Source organism: Aythya marila (assembly GCF_965140915.1).
Source record: "Aythya marila genome assembly, contig: HAP1_HAP1_SCAFFOLD_184, whole genome shotgun sequence".
NCBI classification, from domain to species: domain Eukaryota; kingdom Metazoa; phylum Chordata; class Aves; order Anseriformes; family Anatidae; genus Aythya; species Aythya marila.
Window position 1 is genome coordinate 426,912 of NW_028137608.1, and position 27,654 is coordinate 454,565.

The 27,654-nt window shown below is 41.1% G+C and overlaps 1 protein-coding gene across 1 annotated transcript in view; it reads left to right on the plus strand.

Moving 5' to 3' along the window:
• Nucleotides 1–15,543: 15,543 nt before the first annotated feature.
• LOC309890694 (ATPase family AAA domain-containing protein 2-like) overlaps nucleotides 15,544–27,654 on the plus strand; it is a gene marked incomplete at its 3' end in the record, with an annotated part of 29,260 nt that continues 17,149 nt past the window's right edge. Inside the window, exons 1-4 of the mRNA XM_082785121.1 lie at nucleotides 15,544–15,565; nucleotides 15,786–15,901; nucleotides 16,867–17,041; nucleotides 17,415–17,503. Of these exons, the coding sequence (XP_082641247.1) occupies nucleotides 15,548–15,565; nucleotides 15,786–15,901; nucleotides 16,867–17,041; nucleotides 17,415–17,503 (398 nt within the window). The remainder of the gene's footprint in view (nucleotides 15,566–15,785; nucleotides 15,902–16,866; nucleotides 17,042–17,414; nucleotides 17,504–27,654) is intronic.

The window sequence follows — 27,654 nt, forward strand, 5'->3', positions numbered from 1 at the left end:
TGGAAAGAAATGCTGCTCATGTCACTGGGATCCAGAAAGTAGTTCTCATTGCCTCCTAAGACTGTGTGCTCCAAGTAGATGGCTCTGTATCAGACTGCATGTCGGCTACTTTTTGTAGCCTTCTTCTAAATTATATTAGTAAGGCAACCAAGGTTTGGGGCTTCTGTTTATTTTGTTTTCGCATGGACATACACAACTTGTGCTGTTGCAGTATGTGCAATAACAGCATTAACATTCAGAAAACACTTCATTTGCACGGTGATGTGGTTTTAACTAGAAAAAATGAACAGATTTGGTGTTTTTACTTTTAGGCAGGAAATCCATTTTCTTGTTTGGCATCACTACCTTAAAATATTTTTACCTTTAGTGGAAACGTTTGAGAGCCATACAAGTAAGGACAGACATGTTACACGACTTAATACTGATGTGTCCCTTAAGAGGGACTTTTCCTTTCTTTGTTATGCGATGATTGTGGCTGTGGCCATATAGCTACGGTGTCTAGCCACTGCCTGAATATATCCTTCCCATGTTCTGACTAGAGTTCTCCGAATACTGATAATCTGAAAGGGTGCACAGAGAAATTCCTTATGTGAAAGGATGCTTGCCACTCTGTTCGCGTAGTTTCATTTCATGGGGCAGTCAGATGGCTATGTAGCTATGTATTAAGAGGTTATTGTATGTGTTTTAGTTTTCTTACCCAAGCTTTCCATTTCACTAGCTGATCCGAAATGCTCAGAAGACAGCACCAAGCACAATTTATGTCCCAGATATCCATTTATGGTGGGACAACGCCGGACCTGCCTTGAAACTTACTTTTCTAACTCTACTACGTAACATTCCAGCATTTTTGCCAGTTTTGCTGCTTGCTCCGTCTGATGTACGTCACTCAGATCTCCCAGAAGAGGTATTTGTCAATACTTTTCTTACTATTTCTTCAGTGTCTTGTAATTTATGAATGCTTTCAGCATCAAAATGCTGTGCTTTCTTAAATGCATGCTGTTATTACTCAGGCACCCTAACAAATCACTTAAAATTTGCTTAGAGAAAAAGAATACTGTGAAAGCATCTGCTTAAGGTTTTCTCTGAGTCAAGCAAGTGACTTTCACCCCCTTCTCACACATGCAAATAATAAATTAATACAATAATTCTGATGGCTGCAAAGTGGTTCAGTCAAGAATATGAAGTGCTTGAAATGACAAGAGGATGTTTTTACTGAAGAGATTTCTTCTGACAGTCTGCCATTCCACGCTATGTTGGGTAAACTGCTAATAATGCAATTTAGTAGAGAACTGAAACACTTTGATTAAAAAATAAATAAATAAATCAGTTTCTATCTTCATATAGGCCAAAGCTTTCCAAGCTGGAAAGCTGAGTTCCAATTTCTGCTAAAGTAACTTTGGAATCGAATTCTAGTTGTATTCCTAAATAAACTGTAGTAAAAGTAGGTGCAGAACTTCATTGACTTCTGAGAGTTTACATTAAGGGAAGGTGCCCAAAACAGGACCACGCTGTTGTCATTCTGATGATTTGGTCTCAGTCATTGGGGGAAGAGAACGGGTCTTACCTAGACGTGTTTATTATCAACTGCTTTGAAAGTGCTTGAGTTCCCACAGAAGTTTTTGTACAGGCTGTAAATTCCTTCTAAAATAAGTAGTGAAATTCCTGACCTACCTTTTAATACTAGAACTTGAAAATGGAGGAAGACGTGGAGGTACTAGCTACTTCAGACACCTTTTGGTAGAGAAATAAAAACTCAGCAAAAAGCCCTCACTTGTCTGCTGAAGCCTTTCTCTTCCCTCTATAGCCATAAAGGTTCTAAGTAAAGGCTGCAGCAAGGCAAGTAAATACAAAGGAGGCGCTGTTGGATGTGGTGAAAGCCATTACTTTATCAGTGTAGCGTACAATCCCTTCAGCGAGCTTTAATTCTACAGGTGATTCTTAAAGGTGATATTTGAATTTGCCGTGCCAGCCTGTGAAAATGTAGCCTTTTAAGGCCAGGAAGATAACTTTTTTCAGTTTGTGTTCTTCAGGTTATTCTTAATTTGAAAAGGTACTCGTCTTTTTCAAATAGAAGATGAGTTTTTTGTGGCCTTAAATCTGAAATGTCTCTCCTCCTTCTGCTTTAGATCCAAAAATTATTTAATAAGGAATTTGGAAAAGTGTGCAATATTGAGTTGCCTGGTAGGGCAGAGAGAGCAGCCTTTTTTTGAGGACCTAATTCTAAATGAAGTGACTAAGCCTCCTGTAAAGAAAAGAGGTGAGGAGGATATGAGAAGTACATCTAAAACTTTCCTATCGAAGTTACTATCTCTTTGGGCTTTGCTTTGGTGGTCATTTTCTGTCAGTAATTTGTCATATGCTTGTATTTGAGTACTGTAAATTGGCTAATTTTTCCTGATGAATTGAAGTTGATTGGACATTGGAAGTCGTGCCTGTAGCACCACCAGCTGAGCCTCAGAAGCCACAAGAGTGATCCCCACAAAAGTAGGGATGCTGGAGGAGGAAGAGGAGGATACCTTGCGTGACCTTAGAATTTTCTTGAGGGACGTTACTCGCAGACTTGCCACTGACAGACGTTTCAGGGAATTTGCAAAGCCCGTTGACCCACAGAAGGTAAAGTAGTGCTGATCTGTGTGTGCCTGTAACTTCTCAGTGTTCGTACTTCTCAGCGTTTTGGGGAAGGTTCAACTTTGTTTTTAGGGCTGCACTGTAAGGATTTTGCAAGAAGCAGAGGCAGTGCTTTTACTTCTGCTGACTCTCAAATGTCTCTTATGGGATTATTCGCTGAAAGCCCTGGTTTCGTTCTAAAAAGCCAGTCCAAATGCCAACACAGTTTGCTCGTGAAAAGGCTTTGATACGTAGGCGTGTCACAGCACTGAAAAGCACAGAGATCTTTCCTTATAATTACAAACAGTATTTACAGGACTACTTGAGTGAAGTCTGAAGCCCTTTATTGGACTGTCAGTTCCTGTGGGAACAGGAATAAGAGCAGCAGTTTGTAAAAATAAGTTTTGAGATCCTGTTCTCTCTTTCATCTGGAACTCCTCAATAGGAATCAACCATAAGTGCAGTGTGTTTTCTTTTTCCTCCAATTGGCTGCTTAGATGCCTCTTTCTCCTTAATTTATGAGATAAGCCTAAACTAGGGGCGTATATTTCAAAGACAGATGTAACTTGAATATACCTGGGGATCAGCAAAGTCCTCTTCTTGTGGGCATCCACTGGCTTTTCTTCCCCTTTTCTCCTAGGTTCTTGAGCTGTGAAAAATCTAGACAGATACATATGTCCTCATCTGAACTGGTCATTAGGCTCCTCTTCTGGTCTGAGGGCAGAAATGAGCACCTCAGGGCCCAGTTATCTCATTCTAAAGTAGATGCCTGCAATAGGTACTTCACAGGTGCAATTCATGCACCTTTTCCTCAATGTCGACAACAAAGAGAATGCCAGATGGCTTGCTCAGCTTTCACTGTTGTGATTTTCTGAAGCAAAGTGAAATGAATCTCCCATCCTGAGTTTTTCTTCTCTACCATGCATGTGCTTCTGACCTCCCTACTTCTTGTTGTCCTCTCCTAGCCGCGCTAATGAAAAATGAAAGAGCCCTTCCATTTTTGAGAAGCAAACTGGTTAATTTCAGCGTCTTGTGATGCATCGCAAATGTTCAGGGTTTTTAGGAAGTCGTTTATTTAAAGTTTTCAGAATAATTTTGGTAGACAGTGTGCAAGGTTAAGAAAACCTCTGAATGCTTGTATTTGATCTGCAGGTACCTGACTATGCCACAAGGATTAAAGAGCCGATGGATCTTTCAACAGTTCTGACTCAAATTGACTCGCGCCAGTACCTCGCTGCAGGAGACTAGCTGAAGGACATCGATCTAATCTGTAACAATGCCTTAGAGTACTACCCGGATCAAAGATCTACAGGTGAGGATGTGCTTTTTAGCCCTAGTTTAAAAAATCTGTCAAACATATAGATGGATAAATGCTGTGTGCAGACAATAGACGTCGGATGGATTAGATGATTTTGGACGTCCAGACTATAAATATTTTATCATTTTGCTACTTGGGCATGGAATTGTGATATAAGTGTTCCCCAGGAACTAATGCTTTTGTTTTAATTAACTTCGATGTTGTTATGCTGAAAATATTCACTGAGAGAACCTTTCGGAACCAACCTATGAAGAAAGCAATTTTCTTCTGTGATCAAAACAGTTTCATTGGTTGGTAGACAACATTCAGTTAAAGTCTGTAAAATTTCAGATCGTCACAGCGCCTATGTTTTGGAAGGCACTGCATATTCAATGGTGAGGAACGAAACGGATACAGAGTTTGTACGACTTTGTGAACAAATTAAAGAATCTTGTGAGAAAAGAGGTACGTGCTTTAACGCTAAGGATTTGAAGACTTGTCTCTGCATTTGTAACTGAAAATGCACGACGAAGATCTTTGGTATCTATTCTTTCTTGCAAGGTCGCACCTCTGCAGCGTGTGCTCCATGCGACAACTCCAAGTCACCACAGCAGAACCCTGCTACTGAAGACGAGAAACCAGATGAAGAGAGTAATGAAAATGAGGAGATGCCAGCGGCACCTGTAGATGCCAGTACACCCATTTCTAATGGCAAGTTGCATTTTATTCAGCTGCTCTTGTCGTTCATACCTTCTCTGTTCTTGAGGCGCAACAGGTGTCTCTGATGCCTGGCTCTTTATGGCAGAGGTATTTTGTTTTCAAATTGACTTCCAAATGGGAGAGAGAAATCCAGAGGTCATTCATTCAATATAGTGATGAATTAAAGTTCAAAGAAAGTTGGTTCATTTGATGTACTCTTACTGGAACTTCATTTTGTAAACAGAACGACCCCCCACTCAAGGATATCACAGCTTCCCTCCCGTACTAAAAATGATAGTACTCACCCTTGTAGGAGCAGCAATGTGAAGAAGGTCAAGGGCAGTAAGAAGGGTTCGAAGCTTTGATATAACAAGCCTTACACTTTTTTTGACAGAGCTCCTAATAAGCATCTTTAGCAAGGTCTGGAGATGGGAGAAAAACTCAAACTAGATTTTAATTCTAGGATGTATAATGTCAAGCTTGACTGTTCCTCTGAACAGTCAATTGAATTTAATTTTTTTTAATTTAAATTAATTAGTTTATTTTTTTTAATTTAAATTCAACTGAATTAAAAGTTTTGAATTTAAATTCCAATTGAATTTATTGAAAAAAATTCCAATTGAATTTAAAGGTTTTTTTGTTGTTGTTTGTTTTCACGAAACACTAAGTTTATGTGAAAGGTTTTGCTGCAATATCTTTTTGCCAAGGATATTAAGCTTAAGTTATCCACAAGAAAACGGTGGGGAGAGGGAAGCTTTAGTTTTGAAAGCTTTTTTTTTTTTTTTTTTTCTCTCCAGGTTTTTCTTGAGCACAGCAGCATTTCAGTGTCTGCCTGCCATTAGTTGCCCCACTACCAAGTCAGGAGGGTCAATTAAACTTGCGTGAGGCAGAATTTCTTTATCTGAATCTACGTGGTTCACATAAATATATTCTTGCTTCCTTCTTTCCCTAGGATTATTCTTCTCCCAGTATTGAATGTTTCAACGGACACCGTTTAAGATCAATGAGCAAAAGCATCCTGCGGTGTTCAGTCTCCAGCTTTGAAGAAAGTATGGCGATACTGAGGGGAAATGTCAAGAGAAGACGCTTTTCAAGGTACTGTATTTCTATATGTTCAATCTCTGTTCGATTTGTAGATTGAAAAGCAAGAGAGAAAGCATGTGCAGTGAGTTGTGGCCTGATAAACCTCCGGCTAAAATCAGCAGAGGCCTATGAGCATGCTGATGGCGTACCAGTACCTTAAAACTAGAATCCCTCTTCTCAGTGAAAGTCTTCTGCTTTTCTAAAAAAAACTGTTTTTTTCCCCAACCCCTTTGAGGTGGTGTTGTGGTTTAACCCGGCCAGCAGCTAAACACCACACAGCCCTTCTCCAACCCTCCCACCTCCCTCTCTGGGATGGGGGAGAGAAACGGGACAGTGAAGCCTGCGAGTTGAGATAAAGGCAGTTTATTAAGACAGGAAAATAATAATGATGATGATGATGATGATGATAGTACTGCTACTAGTAATGTGTACAAAACAAGTGATGTACAATGCAGTTGCTCACTACCCGCTGACCAGTGCCCAGCGTAACCCCTAGCAGCCCGGCTGCCCCGCCCTATCCATGGTGCAGCGTGTTGCCATAAGGCATAGAATTCTTTGGCCAGTTGGGGTCGGCCATCCTGAGTCTGTCCCCTTGCAGCTGTTGCTGTGCGCCGATTCTGATCGCCAGTAGGACAGTGAGACACCGAAAGGTCCTTGGCTTGTTGTAAGTACTGCTCTGCAGCAATTGAAACATCGGGGTGGTATCAGCAATCTTCTAAACATCCTTTCACACATCCTCAGCCAAAACATAGCAGCCTACCCGCTACTAGGAGGAGAACTAACTCTGTCCTAACTGAAACCAGGACATGTATCTTTTCCACTTGGGTGCTATTGCTCATAATTTTGAGAATTCAACATGAGCAAGCTAGGAAATGTGGGTACATACAGAACCGCGTGTATATGGCACGCAACAGACTTGGGATGTGGATCCTGCGTGAGGCCTACAGGCTTCTCTTTGTATACCATGGAGCACTGGCTTGTAAACACAGTGAAATTTCCCATCCTTGATGGGTCTAATACAACAAGTCTTTTCTCCCTTCTCTGCCCTGTCCTCTTTCTTAATGTAGGCAGCTGAGAAAGCCAAAATTGGAACGAAAAAAAGAATATAACACAGGTAAGTGGCTGTAAGTCCCCGGGATACCTATTTACGCTGGTTACTGAAGAGGATGGCACTTGGTCACTCCATGGCTTTCATTTGGCCCCAAAGCCTTCTGTAGTCAGCTGAATTCACTCCTCAGTGACTTTTCTGTGAAGAGAGGTAGGTGCAAATAGGAGATTTTATGAATTCCTTGGGGAGGGAGCAGCGTGAATTGCAGCTTGGTAGGCACAAAGCAAACTGTTCTAATTGTGCAAAGTAAATCGATACTTGATAAGTTCAAACTCAGTTTTATAGCTGGCAAGCACAAAAGTAAACCTTAGCTGTGATCCTAGCAGCACAGTGGTGTAGCTCTTCCCTTCCCCTTGTCCTCTTGGCTCTTTTAATGACAGTGCAAGCAACCAACCTGTGCCAAAGGGTGCTGTATGGCAAACAATGGGCAGGCTTTTTTCTAAAAAGCACGAGTTTGAGTTATGTGGTGTTTGGGTGTTTCTCTTGAAACGATTCTTCCCTCCTTGAGCTGTTAGATCCTAATGCAGGAAATGGAAGTGCTGCATGCATAAACAGAGTAATCAAACATACACCTCTTAGGAAGAGGCTTGCAATGTCATAGTGTTTGTTTTGAGCACTGTTAGATACAGTTTGACATGAATGGAGTGAAAACACCTTAGAATCACAGAATCACAGAATTTCCTAGGTTGGAAGAGACCTCAAGGTCATCGAGTCCAACCTCCAACCTAACGCTAACAGCCCTCCACTAAACCATATCCCTAAGCTCTACATCTAAACGTCTTTTGAAGAGTTCCAGGGATGGTGACTCCACCACTTCCCTGGGCAGCCTGTTCCAGTGCCTCACAACCCTTTCAGTAAAGAAGTTCTTCCTAACATCTAACCTAAAACTCCCCTGGCTCAACTTAAACCCATTCCCCCTCGTCCTGTCACCAGGCACGTGGGAGAACAGGCCAACCCCCACCTCGCTACAGCCTCCCTTGAGGTACCTAAAAAGAGCGATAAGGTCACCCCTGAGCCTCCTCTTCTCCAGGCTGAACAAGCCCAGCTCCCTCAGCCGCTCCTCGTAGGACTTGTTCTCCAGGCCCTTCACCAGCTTCGTCGCCCTTCTCTGCACCCGCTCAAGCACCTCGATGTCCTTCTTGTAGCGAGGGGCCCAAAACTGAACACAGTACTCGAGGTGCGGCCTCACCAGAGCTGAGTACAGGGGGACGATCACCTCCCTAGCCCTGCTGGTCACACTGTTCCTAATACAAGCCAGGATGCCGTTGGCCTTCTTGGCCACCTGAGCACACTGCTGGCTCATATTCAGCCGACTATCAACCATCACTCCCAGGTCCTTCTCTGCCTGGCAGCTTTCCAACCATTCCTCTCCCAGTCTGTAGCTCTGCTTGGGGTTATTGCGCCCCAGGTGCAGGACCCGGCACTTGGCCTTGTTGAACTTCATGCAGTTGACCTCAGCCCATCGGTGCAGCCTATCCAGATCCTCCTGCAGAGCTTTCCTACCCTCAAGCAGATCGACACACGCACCTAACTTGGTGTCATCTGCGAACTTACTGAGGGTGCACTCGATGCCCTCGTCCAGATCATCGATGAAGATATTAAAGAGGACCGGCCCCAGCACCGAGCCCTGGGGGACGCCACTAGTGACTGGCCTCCAACTGGACTTGGCTCCATTCACCACGACTCTTTGGGCCCGGCTATCCAGCCAGTTTCTAACTTTTTTCTTTTAGAGAAAGGTGTTGATTGTTCTCACTTTTCCAAGACAGAAATAGCTGGAGTAGATTTCCCTCCTGCATGGAACAAAAGATGCACGTTTGTTTTTGTCTGGCTAGCTTTCAGTCTCTTTAAAAATTTCCCTACAGGTCCCAGTTTTAAGTAGACAGTTTAAACGTGCAGAGCGATAAAGAAGTGGAATGCAGTGGTTGTGACACCAACTTCTGATCTGAAATGTAAAGAAAACTCAATCCACTTCAGGGTGCCTTTTTTGTTTGTCTGTTTCCATTTTACAAGAGCAACGGTGAAATAAGGAGAATCCCATCTTCACTGTTTCAAAATCCTTTGTTTCTGCGTTTCAGTCACCAGAACATTGAGGAGTAGAGGTGGTGCAAAAACTGTGAGACGAGTCCACGGAGAAAACTGGGACTTGGAGCTGCGCCGCAGCTGTAGAGTCGGACACAGTCGGTACTCGACTACTAACTCGTCCATTCTATTTGACAAACTTATGACAAAGTAAGTCATCTTTTCTTGCAGACCTCTTAGAATGATCTTTCTTAGCAAGCCTTTGCACTATGGCATGATGTTGGCCTCGACTTGCTCTTTATTTTGACAGCAAAGAGGTATGGCTGCTCCTGGCATTGAGAGTTTAATTCGTTGAGTTTTCCACATTTGGCAGTTTTCTTAGCATCAGAAGTGCCTTCATTTTTAATGAACTTTTTGTTCCATACTCACAAAAGTGAATGTAATGCTAGGTTAAGAAACTGAGGATGGTTTGATACAGTCAAAGCAAATTAGTCCTAGCGATTCTGCATTTCTGTCCATGGTTTATTTCTGTCTCTGAAGCCAAAATTGTTTTCTGCTTCAGAATTTGCTTTCCTTTCATTTCATCATTTTCTACAATACGAAACTTAGATTCCCACGTAGCGAAGAACAAACAGCCTTTCCTCGGTTAACAAAAAAGGACTTAATGCTACTGTGCAGAGCAACTTAAGTAGGATTAAAAGTTGACATAATTTTTGTATAACATCTTACTAGGATGTCAGAATTCTTATTTTCCTCCTGCATTTAAATATATATATTTTTTAAATGTGCTCAGTAAGAGGGGAAAATAAACCTGAAAACAGCGTATGTTTGCAAATCCTCAAAAGCTTGTTCTTAAATCTCTATCAAAAATAAAGATTTGACCTAATTTTTTGGTAAAGCCTAAAATCTTGGCTAAGTGTCAATGACTTTTGCTTTGTGCATACTACATTAAAATCTCTTATTGATTATGTGTGCTGTTTTATTTTTTTCATACATGCCGAACTTTGCTCTTACATGTCAACTTTGTATCTTAGTACTGCGGAAGTTGTGCTACAAAAAATGGATGAAATGGAGCAGATGCGTAGATGTTGGGAAGATGCTGAGGTACAAATGACAGAGCAAATACTCCGTCAGGTTGCCATTTTTGTAGAGTATTTCCCGTAGGGAAGTAACTTAGTTGTAATTTTAATTGAATTGAAATAACTTCCTTCCAAAGAATAGTGTGGTCTAAACTACTATTTGGTCTTGCTCTCTGGTTATATCTTCATGTCTTACTGATACGGTTGTGCTTCAGATATCTTTTCAGAGTGGAGGAAGCATCTTCTGCAGAAGATGTGGGATAACGGGGAGATGCTGAAATGCATGTCTTCCACTCCAGTTTCTGAATTGCCTTCTGCTTTTTGAATGGACACTGTTTACAAACAGCTGTTTTGGACTTGGGTTTTTACTCCAAATGTTACTAAAAGCTCTGCCTGGGGAACTGAATATGCAAACAGACTGGTGCTTTCCATCAGTTTGGCAGTTTAAGCTGTTTAGCTTTTTGTCCTTAACTCCTAGATCCTATTTCTCGTCACTTACTTGGAAAGCTTAACAAAAGGCATTGCATAGCTTCCTGTGTTGGTCACTCGCTCGAAGTTTGATTCCTGTTAACGTTTTTTTTTCCTGAGAGCTCACAAAGAATCTCCAGTATCATGTAGCTTTAATCATCTGTTACAGGCAAATGGAGCTGTTTTCTTTCATTGAGCTAACTTGCATTGTAGAATTCTTCCTTGGTTGCAAACTGCTCCCAGAGTTTTCAGGAACTTGAAGCCTTTCAAATTTCCAGCTGAATGAACTGATGGCTACTTTATGTATATTTGTTCGTGTGCTGGCCTTGCCTGAGAGCTTAAATAAACCCCTGTCTCTAGAGGAACCCCTGTTAAAGTTGTATGCAGCAATCATACTTCCTCTGTCTTAGTTTTGCTCTATTAAAGGAAACTATTTTGGTAAATTACTGTTCTTTTGAATGATAGGCACATCATTTTAAAACTTCCCGATAACCTACTTTCATAGCTTTTTGTTTAGCTCTGAATTCCCTTTTTTTTTCTCTCAAATCACGGAATGGTTGAGGTTAGAAGGGGCCTCTGGAGGTCACCTGGTCCAACCCTCCCCTGCTCAAGCAGGGACACCTAAAGCTGGTTGCCCAGGGCTGTGAAATGAATCCAGAATTGTCCACAGTACTTTTTATTAGCATCTCTCACACGCCTGTATGATTTCTTTTGGTATGTCTGCTAGAAAGGTAGTTCTTTTTCCTTGGTTCTGTCACGCTGTAGGTTATTAACCTCTGATTAACTAATGCACTCAGTTTTGTATCTGGGCAAGTATTTAACCACTGCATGTACTGAGCCCTGGTTTAGAGCAGAAATTCTTGTTACTGATTGTGGGTGCACGCAATCATATTCCCATTCTCTCCTCCTGTGCAATAATTTATTTTGTGTGTGTATACGGGGTGCCTCAATAATGTTACTGTGTAAGCATCAAGAGACAGACGTGTCTGTCAGTGGATGTATGTGTATGCACGTCTGTTTTTCTGCACGTTTGTGACCGATCTTTCTTGCTGCTTGGAATTAGGAGAACCTTGATATCTTGACCTGTGTGAAGTCGGACTTTGAAAGAACTGGACCTGGCAGTCCAGATGAGATTGGTGAGTTCTGGTTTTAAGTTTTCTTTACTCTGTTCTAACCAAAAGCCTTGTCTTAAACAATTGAAACAAGCTAATCTACTGGGTATTTGTCTTCTGTAACAATTCTGTGTTGCTATTGACTTCACAAGCCTTAGTATGAGCTCTAGGGCTGTACTGTAGTGAGCTCAGAACAGGTGAAAAAAAAAAAAATACAGTGCTTTTCCAAACTGCTTACAAGATAAAAGGCAACAGATGTTTGTAGACAGGTGGGAATGGAAAGAAATGGACAGCATTACTCAGCATGCAAAACGGCGATACTGCTACAGCAGGAGCAGGACAGTTTTCATGGTTCTGAGCAGCACAGCAAGAATTTTCAGGAAGCAAGATAGATAGGCAGCCAGATGTGTATGAAAAGCTCCTCCCAAGCGTGAAGCTCAGCAGGAGGGAAGATAGCGTTGTGCATTTCTGTGTTTAGGAGGCAGTCACCATAAGCTGCTGTCAGGACCTGTAATTAGGAGCTGTCATCTGGGTACTCAGTGACTCGTGGAATGAGGTTAAGCCACGAAAGACCGTATGAACTTGGAAGTGATGGGAAAACTTACAGTTTTTAAGAAGAATGTTAGTTGTGATTAAGGCAGTAAATTAGATCATCCTCGTAGGAGCTTTCTAAACAGATCAGAAGAGGGCAAGAGTGTACTTAAGGACCGAAAAGGGTGTTGCAGTAGATAGCTGATGAGTTAGATTATGTGATAGAGCTCAGCTGCACACCTGCAAAGGAGCTCAGAGAGACAGTGAGAGGAGGCTGAGCCCCAGAAAATACTTTGCTCCTCCCTTCAGAGGCCCAGAGGAGCAGAGAGATGCACAGTGGCAGGTGGGAACCCGAGGGAAGTTCTTCAGAGGAAGAATGGCTGGGCCATGGACTAGTAAGGGAGAAGCAGAGTTGACTCCTTTGGAGGTTTAGTTAGGAAAACATTAGCTCAAAGTCTTAATAAGAGTAGCTTGAATACAAGGCGGGCGCCAGTCTAGAGGGAGAAGCTTGGTTAAAGTGTGTGGGTTTCAGGGAGCTGTGCAGTAGAGACTTGTAGAGAGGAATTTTAAATAGCACGTTGAATGGGAAATGAGCCCGGGGCAATTAATTGATGATCAAAATGCAAACTACAATTTTAAATCAGGAAAGAGCTAGACTATACTTTTATAATGAAAAATACGCCAGAAAAGAGTGAGGAAAGTGTCAGTGTTGTTATAAAGGAAGCTACTGGAACAAAGGAAAGGGTTAGAGGAGCAATAAAGCAGAGAAATTCATGCTTTTGTGATAGAAGTGTTGGAACACCAAGGACTGGAGATGGTAGTGATCACAAACTCATTTCCTGATCGCTCAGTTTTCCGTGTGCTGTCTGTATACCCCATGGCACCTACCTCGCATTCAGAAAGCAATGCAACCTTTGGGGTTAAAAAATAAAAACCAGAGAGGGCAGTGCTTTCCAAGAAAAAAAGATAAGTCCTTGTGGCAAACAGGTAGGTGAACGGAGTATGTACGTTCCTTCCTCGGTGTCCTGCTGTTAATGTGAGAGGATATTCATCAGAACCCAGTAGATGATTGCACTCTGGTTCTTGCGTTTTTTACCATCTTTCATGAAACAACTTCAGGTTACTTGACAGAAGCTAATGGCCTAAGCTTATGTGCATTTGGCATTGTTTTCTCATTGGTGAGCTTCAAGCCTGTGTCTGGCCCATTATTGCTCACAGAATTTGTGGCAGAGCTAGACTTGGACTTAGATTACTATGCTTAGTCTTAGCACTGCAGATTATTAAAACCCTTTCCATTAAATACTTTTTCAAACTAAGAAGTGACTTTCTGAAATAGCTGTTTTCAGAAGATCTGCATCTTAGCTAAGCAATATGACAGAATTTTGCCTGTCGTTAAACACTGAGGCTGACGACAAGTCCATCAGCAGTTTCAGAGAGCACAGAACAATGTCCAGATGCATGCTCATCTGCTAGGATTTGTGATTTCTGAAACGTGACTTGCATAAATTCATCTTAAGGTTTTGCAGGATCCACTGTGTCATTAAAATAATGCTAATACTAAAACTTACAGGCATCTGTGTAATGCATTTTGGATTTCATATAATTTGCAAAAGTACTTAACGATTCGGTGTCATTTTGTGGTACAGTACAAACATCAAGAGGAAGTGAGAACAAAGAAAATGGTGGTGAAGATGTTCCAAGGCGTTACAACCTTTGACAGAGTAAACCTGTTGACCGCTACCAAGCTCCTATGGAAAGTAGGTTGAACGCACAGTTTCTCTTAAAACCTTATTTCTTGCACATAAGTGAGATAGAATTTTTGAATGCAAAGACGTGTTTGCGCACACAGTTCTATTTCAGTTCTGTACCTTCATTCTGCACATGAACTTCCCTGTTTTTATCAGACACGTGTGTCCTGTGCACATTGTATTTCTTTGCTGTTTGGTGTACTTAGTGCTATGTATCCTTGCTATAACAGTAATTAATCACACTTAATGGTCTTGCTCTTGTGATTTTCAGTTCACCTTTAAACAGGGCGTAGTTTTCCACTTGTACCATGCACTGATGAAAAGCAAAAACAGTTAAAAATTCTTCTGGAATTAGGGATGAGTGAAACACGTGGCATTTTCTTTATCTTTTGATATCCTCCTCTCTTGAATGTATCTGTATCATTATTCTAAATTCTTTCCTTTCAGTAAGACAAAGAGATCGAGAGAGGACTAACTCGGGCCAGCCGTGTTCTGTCAGACAGAAAGAGTCACTTGAAAATGCTGGGTCACAAAAATATAGAAGACGTGCCAGGTTGGTGTATGGCTAGTGATAGCTCTTACTTATCCGTAGAGCTGTCAGTCTCCTTACTGCATAATGCTTCAAAGGGTTTTCAGTTTAGTGGTAATTACAGAGTAAGTTTATGATCGGTACTTTGGTAGTCTGAGGATAGAGAGGAAAGAACTATTTGGAGGGGAGGAGGTGGATACTTTTAAGTTGGTTTCTTCTTTAAATCCAATATTTGTGGGTCGCTGATAAGATGATTATGGAGGTAGTGTCTGAGTTTCTGTAACTGAAATTCTTTGGTTCTGGAACTGAAGCCAGAATCCCCCCTTAAAAACCTTAGTCAGACTATTTAATCTTGAAGGATACAAAGGATTTTCTTAAAACCGAAAATAATTTTATTCGATTTAGAGGGAGAGGCTTTATGGAAGTTTTGTTAGATTTAAAAAAAAAAAAAAAGTTATCACTCAAATACTGACTCTAGTTTCTGTTTGGAATCAACTAATGTTTCTATATGAAGTTAACCTTAAACAATAAAAGATCTAAATGAAATCATAAATTGCCTTAGTAATGATAAAGGCTTTTTGGAGTCTGTAAGCAGTTAGTGCGTAGAGAATGCTGTTGATTGCCAGATATTTTGTTGAGCATTCTTGAAAGCAGACAGTTGTCACGAGGAAAATCGTGTCATGGCCTTTGAAATCAGATTCCTAAGGAGTACAGTGGACTGGAAAATAGATCTCAGAGGCAATTTGGAGATAGAATTCCCTTAATTTTTGGTGTTACTTAGTATCTGCTCTATTTTCTTTTTAACTTTCTGGTTTATATGCTTGCTTGCAGACGGAGACGTGCAGATGACATCAGTGATTCTACACCCTCTTGCTCATCTCCCTTGCTTAGCACGTGTGATACGGAGGAGGGTGGTGAGAGCAGTGAGGACGGCGAGAGCACATCTCCAAGAAGGTTGCTGTCGTTAGAGAATAGGGGAGGGATGAATCTCCTTCAAATGAATATTTAGCCATGTTTAAGTTTATCTAAATGTAACTGTGTAAGTTTATGTCAATTAATTAGGTCTTCTATGTATTAATTAATGTCTTCTACATTTGCTTGGCATTATTATGAAAAACAAAAATCTTCGAGCTGCATCTTAAAGAAAAAGAAGCCCTATAACTTCTCCTTAATTCAAATCAGGACTTTTCGAGTGAAACGTCAGAAACGGGACCTAAAGAGAGTTTGGAGGGATCAAAAGAAAGTTGGAGGAAGTCAGGGAGATGCAATGCAAATAGATAGTGCGGTAAGTCGTAAAGTAATCATCGTGTCAGCGAGTGTTTCCAGTGATTATGAAAGATCTCAGTGTGCCATCTACAACTACCTTTGTTGATGGTTTTCTCTAAAGCAACTTCAAAAATTGCCCAGAATGTTTGCATTGTGCTGAGATAATTTCTGATGAAACCTTGATCTAGGTTGCTGCTTTCTTTAACATACAAACTCTGTGGTGTTGAATTTCTCTTTAGATTGGATTTGAGAACGTGGGTGGTCTTTCGGAACACATCGCAGCTTTGAAAGAGATGGTGATTTTTCCCCTCCTGTATCCAGAAGTTTTTCAGCGGTTCAATATTCAGCCCCCAAGGTAACTCATGACAGTGATAAATCGTAAGTCAGCTGTTTTCAGGAGAAAGTTCAATTAAGCTATCAATATGCTTCCATGCTTCAACATTTTTGGCAGCGGTGAACATTTGTTTTAGTAGTAGCAAAAAGTGGTTTCTTAAAAACGGATAGAATCCAGAATATTTGTATTAAGCAATGTCTGAAAATGGTAAGTTTTACCATCTGGTGTTTTTAAAAAGTTGGGTTAGTTGGGTTGGAGTGGTTTTGTTCTCAGTTTTATGTACAAGTCAGCTTGATTAGTCTGTAAGCAAGAAGGGATTATCTAGTGGAAGTCAATTGTAATATGTTGCCTGGAAGCCCAGTTGTTTTTCCTGCCTACTTTTGCTTGCTATTTTTTTTTTTTTTTTTTTTTTTTTTTTTTTTTTTCCTCTGAGTGCTAAGGCATCGCTTTTCCTTCCGGCTTTAGGCTTCCTCACTTGACATCAGCAATAGATGGTCTGAGAGACCAAACCCAGTAACTTAATGCTTTTGAAAGGAGCATTAAATGCTTTACTATCAGATTCTGCATATTGTGAAAGCAAGAATATGCAGTTTATTGCTGCAGAATGAACTGGTGATTCACCATTCAGCCCATTCTCAGATTCTGTGCTGAAGTTTGCCCGTTTGGCTCCGGTTTGCTGTAATCACCCTGTTTGTCAGCAGTTTTGGAAGTGTCCTTCTGGGACAGTATGCTCTCTTTTGAAGGTTTTATACGTTTGAGTTATCCCCTTATTCATTTCTTTGGGTGAAAAAAATGAATTTTCTTGTGAAACCTTGTAAAAACGCGGAACTTCTATCTGTTCTGCCTCTACCCACACTTCAGCTATTACTGCTGTCTTGTACATGACGTGTTTTGGTTAGGAAAGACGAGTTTGTTCTAGAGACGATGGTTGTAGGAGGTACTCGTCATGATGTTTTTTTTCCTATCTGGATCTTTTTTTATTGCAGAGGTTGTCTATTTTATGGCCCCCCAGGAACAGGGAAAACACTAGTTGCTCGTGCACTTGCCAGTGAATATAGTCAAAGTGACAGGGAAATATCATTTTTTCTGAGAAATGCTTCGGACTGCATGAGAAAATACATGGGGGAATCAGAACGCCAACTTCGTGTGTTATTTGAACAGGTAAGGTTGAAATGACAGTGTATTCTGTCAGAGTTGAAACCATTATTTTCTGTGGTCAACGTTTTTAAGTAGCACTTGCTCTTTTTTTTGTATTTTGTTAGTTTTTTTTTCCCACTGAAATGGAAATGCCAGTGTTTCTGCTGTGAATGTCAGCTGTAAGAACTACTGGACCGATTTGCTTCCTGTCACCCGGATACAGTGGGTTGACACAGACTGCTGTCTTCTGTTAGTCATGCCAGATACTCCAGTAGCTCTATCAGTAGAGGTCCCAGAGGCTAAAGTGAAAAATCTAGTTTAGATGACATTCCAACCATGATGTATTTGTGCATTTTTCCTTTAAATAATGCTGTTTTACTCAGTGTTTTCCTGCTAGGCCTGTCAGATGCAACCTTCAATTATTTTCTTTGATGAGATAGATGGTCTCGCTCCTGTGTGCTCCAGTAAACAAGACCACATTCATAGGTATTACAGTTTTGCACCTACATAAAATCTGCTTGATCTTTGGGAAATGAAAAAAAAAAAAAAAAAGGGTGATGACCTGTTTAATTTACTGTGAACATGTTAATTTATCCTGAAAACTTGTAACTCAATGCCAAATCAGGTGATTCTAAACGATAGTAGAAACCAATTTACTAAGCCTGATATCAGCATGTAGTCTGTGATAACTTACCTATTTTTTATGTCTTAAAATGAGTCTTGTCCTTAAAAAGCTTGTCCTTTATGACTATTCATGGAAGAAAGTCATGTGGAATGTAACAAAATTTACTGAACCAGTAAGTAAAACTTCTATTTTTCTATTTGTTCCATTGTTTCAACTCTTCTGACCCTTCTGGACGGCATAGATAACAGAGGGGAGATCGTGGTAATCGGAGCTACCAACAGACTGGATTCTATAGATCCTGCTTTACGAAGACCAGGATGCTTGGCAGACAGTTCCTCTTCAACTTGCCAAATAAAGTGGTGAGAACTTTAGTTAGTGCTACCATGGCAAAGTCCAACTTTATAGGAAAAAAAATTGACAACTTGAACGAAAGAGTGATACGTGGAGACACTGCGTTGTTCCATGGAGGGCAAATCTGGTACTGGATATATATGGTCAGGATGATATCACCAAGTAGTTAGTTCTATAATCAAACCTTTCATTCCCAAAGTTGTACCTGTTTGCTTAATTATTTAGTCCACTTGGGCGCTTTCATCATGAAGTTGTGTTTTTGGTCTCAATCCTTCACTTATGAGTGAATAGGGGACGTGCTTGCATTTGATTGTGCCCCGGATCAGTGGTAGTAGTTTGAGTCATAATTCTTTTCTTCTTTATAGTAATTGTAGCAATTGGAAGCATTGTGCCAGAAGTGCTTTCTGTGAAATTATGGACTGAAAAGCAAATGTGATGAAGTAATGAGACTGTCCCAATGAAAGCTTGTTAAATTTTAGAGAAGATTTTTGGACAGCAAAGAAATGTTTCTGGATAAATTTTTCATGGCAGTATTTTCCTCTGGGTCCTTAGGTCTCGTAGTTTGGAAACTTGTTATTGAAGCTATAAATGCCTTTTCTTTCACTGTAGGTTCCTAGAAAAAAGTGTAGTGTAACAAATAAGAAATATTCAGTTTCCTGGTTGACAATGCAGAGTATATATTAAATAACTGTAAAATACTTGAAAGTTGAGCAAGTAAGAAAAGTGTATTAATAGATGAGGGGTTTTGAGGGAGGACTGTTTTGTTTTTTGTTGTCTGTTTGTTTGCCTTTTGGTTTGTTTGTTTCTTGTTGGTATTTTTAAGGAAAACTTGGGACAAGCTAAAATGCAATGATTTTGCCTCCAGGCTAGAAAAGAAATTTTCAAGATTCATACTCGTGACTGGACCCCTCAGCCACCGGACATGTTGCTAGATGAACTTGCTGAGAAATGCATTGGTAAGACTGAAACCAAAACGGATTCTTGCTTGTGACCAAGTTGTAAAGAACCTTAGCTTGTACCAGGCAGTACCCATGCTCTTGTGCCTTGCTGCACAAGTAGTCAACGAGGCAGCTGGCACGCCTTCATAGCAATCTGAGTGAGATGCTTTCATCTATTTACTCTTTGTTGTCGTTCCTCTTGTTGTCTAAGAACGTTAAATGGTTCTGGGGCATCTTCCTCAAGAGTATAGTTTTTGATGAGGAGTCTGCTTCAGCTGCATAAGTGCAGGATATCAGGCAGTGAGCAACATGAAACATCCTTGCAGAGCGGTAGCACTTTGAATTCCCTGTTAAGCTGTTTGGTTTTGGCATTACAAATTCTTTAAATGTTGCATGTTGTAAACCTGGGCCTTGACTGATGTAACGTTTGATTTTTGTTTGTTAGGATACTGTGGTGCAGATATCAAATCTTTATGTACTGAAGCTGCGCTGTGCTCTCTACGCCGATGCTATCCTCAGATTTATGCAAGTAGGGAGAAGTTGCTACTAGACGTAAATTCTATTAAAATAAAAGCAAAGGACTTTTTCATGGCTAAGAAGAAGGTTGTTCCAGCTTCAAACCGGATCAAGGCTTCACCCATACAAGCACTATCACCCATTTTCAAGCCACTTTTTCAAAGATCAGTAGAGAATATTTTACAAGTTGTGCAGAAGATCTTCCCGCATGCACAGCTTGCACTAAAGGAAGACCGACAGCAAGGTGTAACCACAGCATCCACTTCTTTATAATTCTGCTAAAGCAAAAACTTGTGGTTTGTGCAATCAACTTAAACCTTTCAGACATAATGGTGGTAGAATTTTATTATTTGCATGTGCATGTCTTTCTTTTGGGCATGTCTGGAATACAACACATAGGTTTTATTGTGGATTCGAAACTGAAATGCCAAATGGAAGCTCTGAATGACTCAATACACAGTAAAGGACGATGCGTTCTCTACTGAAGCATCCTGCTTCTGACGGCAGCTAAGATAATTAGCATTTGTAGAGGTTGACTTGAGGTTTGAAGTATAAGGCACCTATTTTTCTTTAAAAAATCAAAACTCAGATCTTTGGAGGGGAAGCATTTCTAGGTCAATGTTTCTAATTCCTTTCTGAAGAATGTCAGGACCAGGATACAAGTATAACTGGTCTAAGCTAAATATTGTTTTAGCTATCATCATTTTTAACCAGTCTCCTAATTTAAATGTTTGTGGATCGTACTATACACGTGCACGTGAGATCAATTAGCATTGATACTTACTAGATGAATGGAATTCTGTGGCCATCACATCCTTTATCCCCATGCTTTCATTGTGGGAACCTCCTCCAGAAAGAAATGGTCTTGTTTGTTTCTTTTTTAGCTATTAAGCAACTGCAGAAAGTGTTTGTAATCTCCTTTATTCTAAGGGGGAGAAAAAATTCACCAAGAGTAGCATACCTTATATGTACACATCAGTGGGACTTAGTACAACTCTGTAGGACCTTGTGCCATCTCCTTAGATCTGTGGTGGGCTGAACTCTAGGAAATAGCTTTCAGTGTGTGCTCTCAAATGAAGAAAGGGTTTTGGCACTGATTTAGAAGCTGTATTAATGGAAGAGAAAGAGACAAAGGCTATTCAGGAAAGTTAACAAACCTCTTTTGCCTTTCAGAGCATTTCAATCCTATTTTACAAGGTGATATGTTCAACAGTGATAACGATGCATCCTTGGTTTCTGGAGATGAATTAAAAGATGGAATGCCTGACGGACCAGAGAAAAAATGCCTCTGTTTCAGCAGGTAAAGAAAGATAGATCCCTGTTACGTTTAAATTCTCAGGTCTGCTGAGTCTTTGTAAACAGTTCCAGCTGTTAAAAGTGCGAGGGGTGGTAGAGGAAAGGGCAACATCAAGTTTGTGTGTTGAAGGGGTGCTTGGTATTCACAAGAAGAAAGGGTGGAGGGACTAAAGTTGTAATGAAGTTGCTCTGAATGACCAAATTGAAAAGCCCAGGCTTCTCTTCGTAAGCCGAAGTGATCCGTAGACTGCCAGAACACGTTGACTTAATCCATGGCATTCTTTGAAAGACTCAAGACCACATAAATGTGCTGTCTGTCCTTTTAGCTAAAAATACCCCAACTTTATGGGTTTGTGTTGCCACCTTTTGCCCTTCTGTTTTCCAGGATTGTTAAACCAGTAGTGAATTATGTAGCAGAAAGAAAACTGAGAAAGGGCTTGTTAAAACACCTTGAGAAAAAATTGAATGGTGTCTTTATTTGTTAAGCCACCAAGTTGTGTTAATCTTGTGATATTTTAGTATGGAAGTCATGCAAGCCCACAGTTGGAAAGTTAGATCATGTTGTCACAGCTGGATCAGTTATTTTTCTCAGTTTCTATTGCTGTGCTGTCCAGAAGATTTTCTGTGCTTTGGAGCAAGGCTAAGTCTCTAGCATCTTTGATTTAAGCCAGCAGAGGTACAGCCTGATTGTAGTGGGGAAACAAATGCTCCTCACCAATTTATTTCCTAGTAGTAAAGCAAGATTGCAGGGATATTAATTTGCAGTCTTGGTTTAGTTAAGAATAGGAAACACAAGGGAAGAAGATGAAACAAAGGGAAGAAGGTGAAACAATTGGAATGACTGAATAACTTAACTGGAAATCTTACATGTATTTAATGTAGCGCTGCCATTTGGATTATTTGGGGAGGGAAAAGAAAGTCTATAGGAAACTTACTTGGAACATCTGTGTGTCTATTCAGCACCTCATTTATAAGCTTGTTTTCTTAACTCTTGTTCTAGGAGTGCTTTCTGTGAACCAACATCATGCCAGCCCCGTCTGCTAATAGTAGGAAAAGAAGGGTACGGCCAGGTTTCTTACGTGGCACCCGTGGTGCTGCACGCTTTGGAGAAGTCTCCCGTTCACACCCTGGACCTTTCTGTTCTGCTTACAAACGTTGCACCGCCAGAAGAAATCTGCGGACAGGTACCTTTTTTCTTTTTCTTCTCATCGGATTCACTGACTGTATGTAAAGGATCAATCGAGTTGCAAGTAAGGTGAGCAAAATTAATTGGTAATGGAGGTGGCCTTGTTTTAATGTGCTGGGATGTTTGCTTCTGTCTGAAAATCCCCTTTTCTTTTAGACAGCACCACAAACAATCTGGATGTTGTACATGTCCACATTTTCCATACCCAGTTTTACAGTGAGGCTGTTGCTAGCAGCTCAGGAAGCTGGGCGGTGTTGCTAATAAACATCTCTTTGTGGAAAGAAATGCTGCTCATGTCACTGGGATCCAGAAAGTAGTTCTCATTGCCTCCTAGGACTGTGTGCTCCCAGTAGATGGCTCTGTATCAGACTGCATGTCGGCTACTTTTTGTAGCCTTCTTCTAAATTATATTAATAAGGCAACCAAGGTTTGGGGCTTCTGTTTATTTTGTTTTCGCATGGACATACACAACTTGTGCTGTTGCAGTATGTGCAATAACAGCATTAACATTCAGAAAACACTTCATTTGCACGGTGATGTGGTTTTAACTAGAAAAAATGAACAGATTTGGTGTTTTTACTTTTAGGCAGGAAATCCATTTTCTTGTTTGGCATCACTACCTTAAAATATTTTTACCTTTAGTGGAAACGTTTGAGAGCCATACAAGTAAGGACAGACATGTTACACGACTGAATACTGATGTGTCCCTTAAGAGGGACTTTTCCTTTCTTTGTTATGCGATGATTGTGGCTGTGGCCATATAGCTACGGTGTCTAGCCACTGCCTGAATATATCCTTCCCATGTTCTGACTAGAGTTCTCCGAATACTGATAATCTGAAAGGGTGCACAGAGAAATTCCTTATGTGAAAGGATGCTTGCCACTCTGTTCGCGTAGTTTCATTTCATGGGGCAGTCAGATGGCTATGTAGCTATGTATTAAGAGGTTATTGTATGTGTTTTAGTTTTCTTACCCAAGCTTTCCTTTTCACTAGCTGATCCGAAATGCTCAGAAGACAGCACCAAGCACAATTTATGTCCCAGATATCCATTTATGGTGGGACAACGCCGGACCTGCCTTGAAACTTACTTTTCTAACTCTACTACGTAACATTCCAGCATTTTTGCCAGTTTTGCTGCTTGTTCCGTCTGATGTACGTCACTCAGATCTCCCAGAAGAGGTATTTGTCAATACTTTTCTTACTATTTCTTCAGTGTCTTGTAATTTATGAATGCTTTCAACATCAAACTGGTGTGCTTTCTTAAATGCATACTGTTATGCATGACTGTTACAGCCTGTGAAAATGTAGCCTTTTAAGGCCAGGAAGATAACTTTTTTCAATTTGTGTTCTTCAGGTATTCTTAATTTTAAAAGGTACTCGTCTTTTTGGAATAGAAGATGAGTTTTTGTGGCCTTAAATCTGAACTGTCTTGCCTCCTTCTGCTTTAGATCCAAAAATTATTTAATAAGGAATTTGGAGAAGTGTGCAATATTGAGTTGCCTGGTAGGGTAGAGAGAGCAGCCTTTTTTTGAGGACCTAATTCTAAATGAAGTGGCTAAGCCTCCTGTAAAGAAAAGAGGTGAGGAGGATATGAGAAGTACATCTAAAACTTTCCTATCGAAGTTACTATCTCTTTGGGCTTTGCTTTGGTGGTCATTTTCTGTCAGGATTTTGTCATATGCTTGTATTTGAGTACTGTAAATTGGCTAATTTTTCCTGATGAATTGAAGTTGATTGGACATTGGAAGTTGTGCCTGTAGCACCACCAGCTGAGCCTCAGAAGCCACAAGAGGAAGAAGTAGAGATGCTGGAGGAGGAAGAGAAGGATACCTTGTGTGACCTTAGAATTTTCTTGAGGGACGTTACTCACAGACTTGCCACTGACAGACGTTTCAGGGAATTTGCAAAGCCCGTTGACCCACAGAAGGTAAAGTAGTGCTGATCTGTGTGTGTCTGTAACTTCTCAGTGTTCGTATTTCTCAGCGTTTTGGGGAAGGTTCAACTTTGTTTTTAGGGCTGCACTGTTAGGATTTTGCAAGAAGCAGAGGCAGTGCTTTTACTTCTGCTGACTCTCAAATGTCTCTTATGGGATTATTCGCTGAAAGCCCTGGTTTCGTTCTAAAAAGCCAGTCCAAATGCCAACACAGTTTGCTCGTGAAAAGGCTTTGATACGTAGGCGTGTCACAGCACTGAAAAGCACAGAGATCTTTCCTTATAATTACAAACAGTATTTACAGGACTACTTGAGTGAAGTCTAAAGCCCTTTATTGGACTGTCAGTTCCTGTGGGAACAGGAATAGGAGCAGCAGTTTGTAAAAATAAGTTTTGAGATCCTGTTCTCTGTTTCATCTGGAACTTCTCAATAGGAATCAACCATAAGTGCAGTGTGTTTTCTTTTTCCTCCAATTGGCTGCTTAGATGCCTTTTTCTCCTTGATTTATGAGATAAGCCTAAACTAGGGGCGTATATTTCAAAGACAGATGTAACTTGAATATACCTGGGGATCAGCAAAGTCCTCTTCTTGTGGGCATTCACTGGCTTTTCTTCTCCCTTTCAGACTGGGGGACGTTTATCCATCTTGCAAAACCATTGTTATATTTGGCGTAATTGTTGGCAGTTTCCGCAGGAAAAAGCTTGAACTTGAAGACAATGGGTCCACCCACACAGCCCTTTCAAAGCAGTTAACCTTAGTCTGTCAGTAGTTTTCCTGTAGTAGTTTTTCGCGTTTGTTTGATCATGCCTTTACCTCATTGCTCACATTCTCAGACTGCTGGGGTTTTATATTTTTGTCATTTTCTTAGAAAATGGCGAATGATGCATATCCCGGCTTCCAGATGATTCGTTCCTGTTACTCCCAATTTGTGTCAGGCTGCGTTTGGTTGGAAATGAAAATGTAATTGCAAATTCCCCTGAACAGCACAACATGTCTGTGGTATTAATTAAAGCACTGTAAATAGGTAGAATATCTGAGAATGCATTCCTTCAAGCATGGCCGTGTTTTTTTAAACCTACAGAGGAGGCAAAATACGGTATTTAGGCTTAGTAGATGAAATGTATTGCTTCTGTGGTGGCAGATCCGTGTCTTGAGATTTTAAACCTGGTGGATCTCGCGCTCGAACCTTCAAAGGAGATGTTACATAGACAATAAACCGTCCTCCTTTTCGGGGAGGACTCTCCTTAGGTCATTCAGAAAACGCCTTCAGTCTTCATTCACTGCAGCATTCACAAAGTGAATGCCTTCCTGTAAGGTTAGTCACTGATGGCCACTCATTCCATGCTTTCACTAAGAAAAACCTTCGCAGCTTTGCATCTGAATTTCCAGCCCCGCGTTTAGGTGAGCCCGGAGCGGCATCAGGCATCGCTGGGCTCCTCGTCCGGCGGCGCTGGTGAAGTGAAAGATTCCAAATGTGAAGTTTGACAGTGAGCTGAGGGGCTTATGCTGGCCCGGTGGCTCTCTAAGCCCCCATGTCTGAGCAGCGGGAGCATCCGAGCAGCACAGGACGGAGCTCAGCAAGAGGCTGGGGTCAGGGCACTGCTGCAAACAGAAATGCTTTGTGGGCTGCAGAGGTTAACCAGGTACACGGCACTGTTTTACTACATGGTGGAGACCTATTGAGAGTGTTTCTGCCCTCCTTTTTAGCTGAAACATCCCCAGATTCTAAGGGGAAAAGGAATAGAAGGGACTTGCGGAGGTAATCTGGCCCTGCCTCCTGCTCAAAGCGAGGTTAACTTTGAAATGAGATCGGGTTGGTCTGGGTCTTGCCCACTTTTGCAATCTTCCAGGGACGGAAATTGCTTCAAAGTTGCCAGCAGATCTCCTCGACCTCTCCAGACAGCTGCCTGCAGTCCCCAGCCGCTGTAGAGGTGCCGCTACATCAGAAGGCCTGAAATAAAGAGGTTAAAGGCAAATAGTTTCCATTTGGTTTGATGATGAAGTGGCAAACAAGAGGAAGAGTTGTAGCTCCCTTCTTAAATTCAGTCCAGCCAAGTAGGAAAAGTAAATGTGGACAGCTGTATCTTGGCAAAGAAGATAGTAGGGAGTAAGGAGGTTTAGCAGTCAAGATGGAAGGTGATGCCATGAGGCTTACAGGCTAGTAATGTTCTAGTGAAACCCAGCCTTCCTAAAGAAACCTGCCTAACTACTTGATGTGAATAACAGACTCTATCCAGCTCTTTGCTAACATAGAAATGGTGCTGACTGCTTCTTCAGAGTAACAGAAGTTCGTGATACTACTGAAATAGTTGTGGTTCAGATGTAGATCTGATTTATGCTAAGCACACTGAATTCACAACTGTTGATCCTCCAGAGGAGGCTTTGCAATTGAACACCTGGAGAATAGGTAAATGTCCCGCTGTTGTTCTCCTCTTGTTTTGTTTTGTTTTGTTTTGTTTTCCTAGTAGCATAGGCTTAAGACTCTGAAGAAACGGGCTGCTTTTTTTCATTTCCAGCACTGGCTGTTCCTCCTGAGCCCCGCCTTCTATTTTTGCAGTCATAGGATATGTGAATGTAAATTGGTGGGAGAGAGGTAGAAAACTGTTTCAACTGGTGTTTTTTCGGCTATGTGGGGAGAACAAATAGAGTGGTTTTGAATATTCTGGCTCTTATTCAGAGCAGCATGTGGAGGGAGACAGATACGTTTGCTTTTTTAGTGCAATGGCTTCAGAAGCAAGAGGGGAAAAAGCACTTTCTCTGGGAGCTGAAGAAGGTGTCCTAATCACAGGAGAGGTTTCTAAATGGCATATCTTTGCGAGCGTTCCTGTAGTCCGGAGGTTTTTGTTTGTTTGTTTGACGTTGGAAGGTTTTACTCTTAATATTCATGTCCTTCAGCAGAAGTGAGAAATGTGATTTTATTTTGTGCAGTATCGCGGACCCTCCGAAATCTCCTGGGAATGATGAATACCTCGCCCAGTACCAATGTGATGACGGTGGAGACCAGGAGAAAGCAAGAAGATCAAAAGAACGTGACCTCATTTCAAAAGAAACCGTTTTGTACAGCGAAGAGTCTTGTGAGCCTGGTGAGAAATTGCGGCAAACTTCCTCTCTCAAGTCTGACACTGAATGTAGCTCTAAAATCCTTTCCTCCTCAGCTGTTACAGAGAGATGCCAAGATACAAAGGACGAGACTAAAACCACTGAGAAAGAGCATTACGAATGCAAGAGGGAACATGCTCCTAGTGAAGAGAAGGAGAGTCAAAAAGCAGGTCCTTCCAGCAAGAGAAGGGTAAAGTTGAATACAAAGAATACAAACTTGAGCTCCTGATTGGCTTCATGCTGAACTCTGTGCTGTTCTTGTCCTAATCTTGGTCTCTCCATAGATAATATGGTTTAAATCCAAATAGAATCATGCGATGAGGAAGATCTCACTGCAACAAATTCAACATCTAAAATCAAAGTTGACATTTTCCGTGATTTTCTTCCTGAGCAGAAGTGTGCAGTACTCCTTTTATATTCATGTAGAGATTATTTCAAACACTCTTGAAGTGCTTGATGAGTTAACAGTCTGCAGATTTGTTATTATATCAAAAAAAACCCCGACTTGGTAGACTATTATTTTCCCAGTTTTGAGTGACCACTAGGAAAGAAGGCCTGAAATAAAGAGGTTAAAGACAATTAGTTTTCATTTGGTTTGATGATGAAGTGGCAAACAAGAGGAAGAGCTCTCCCCCAGGCGCAAACATCATCCTTTTGCTCTGCGTTCTGGGCAGCAGCGGGTGGGTCCCTCCT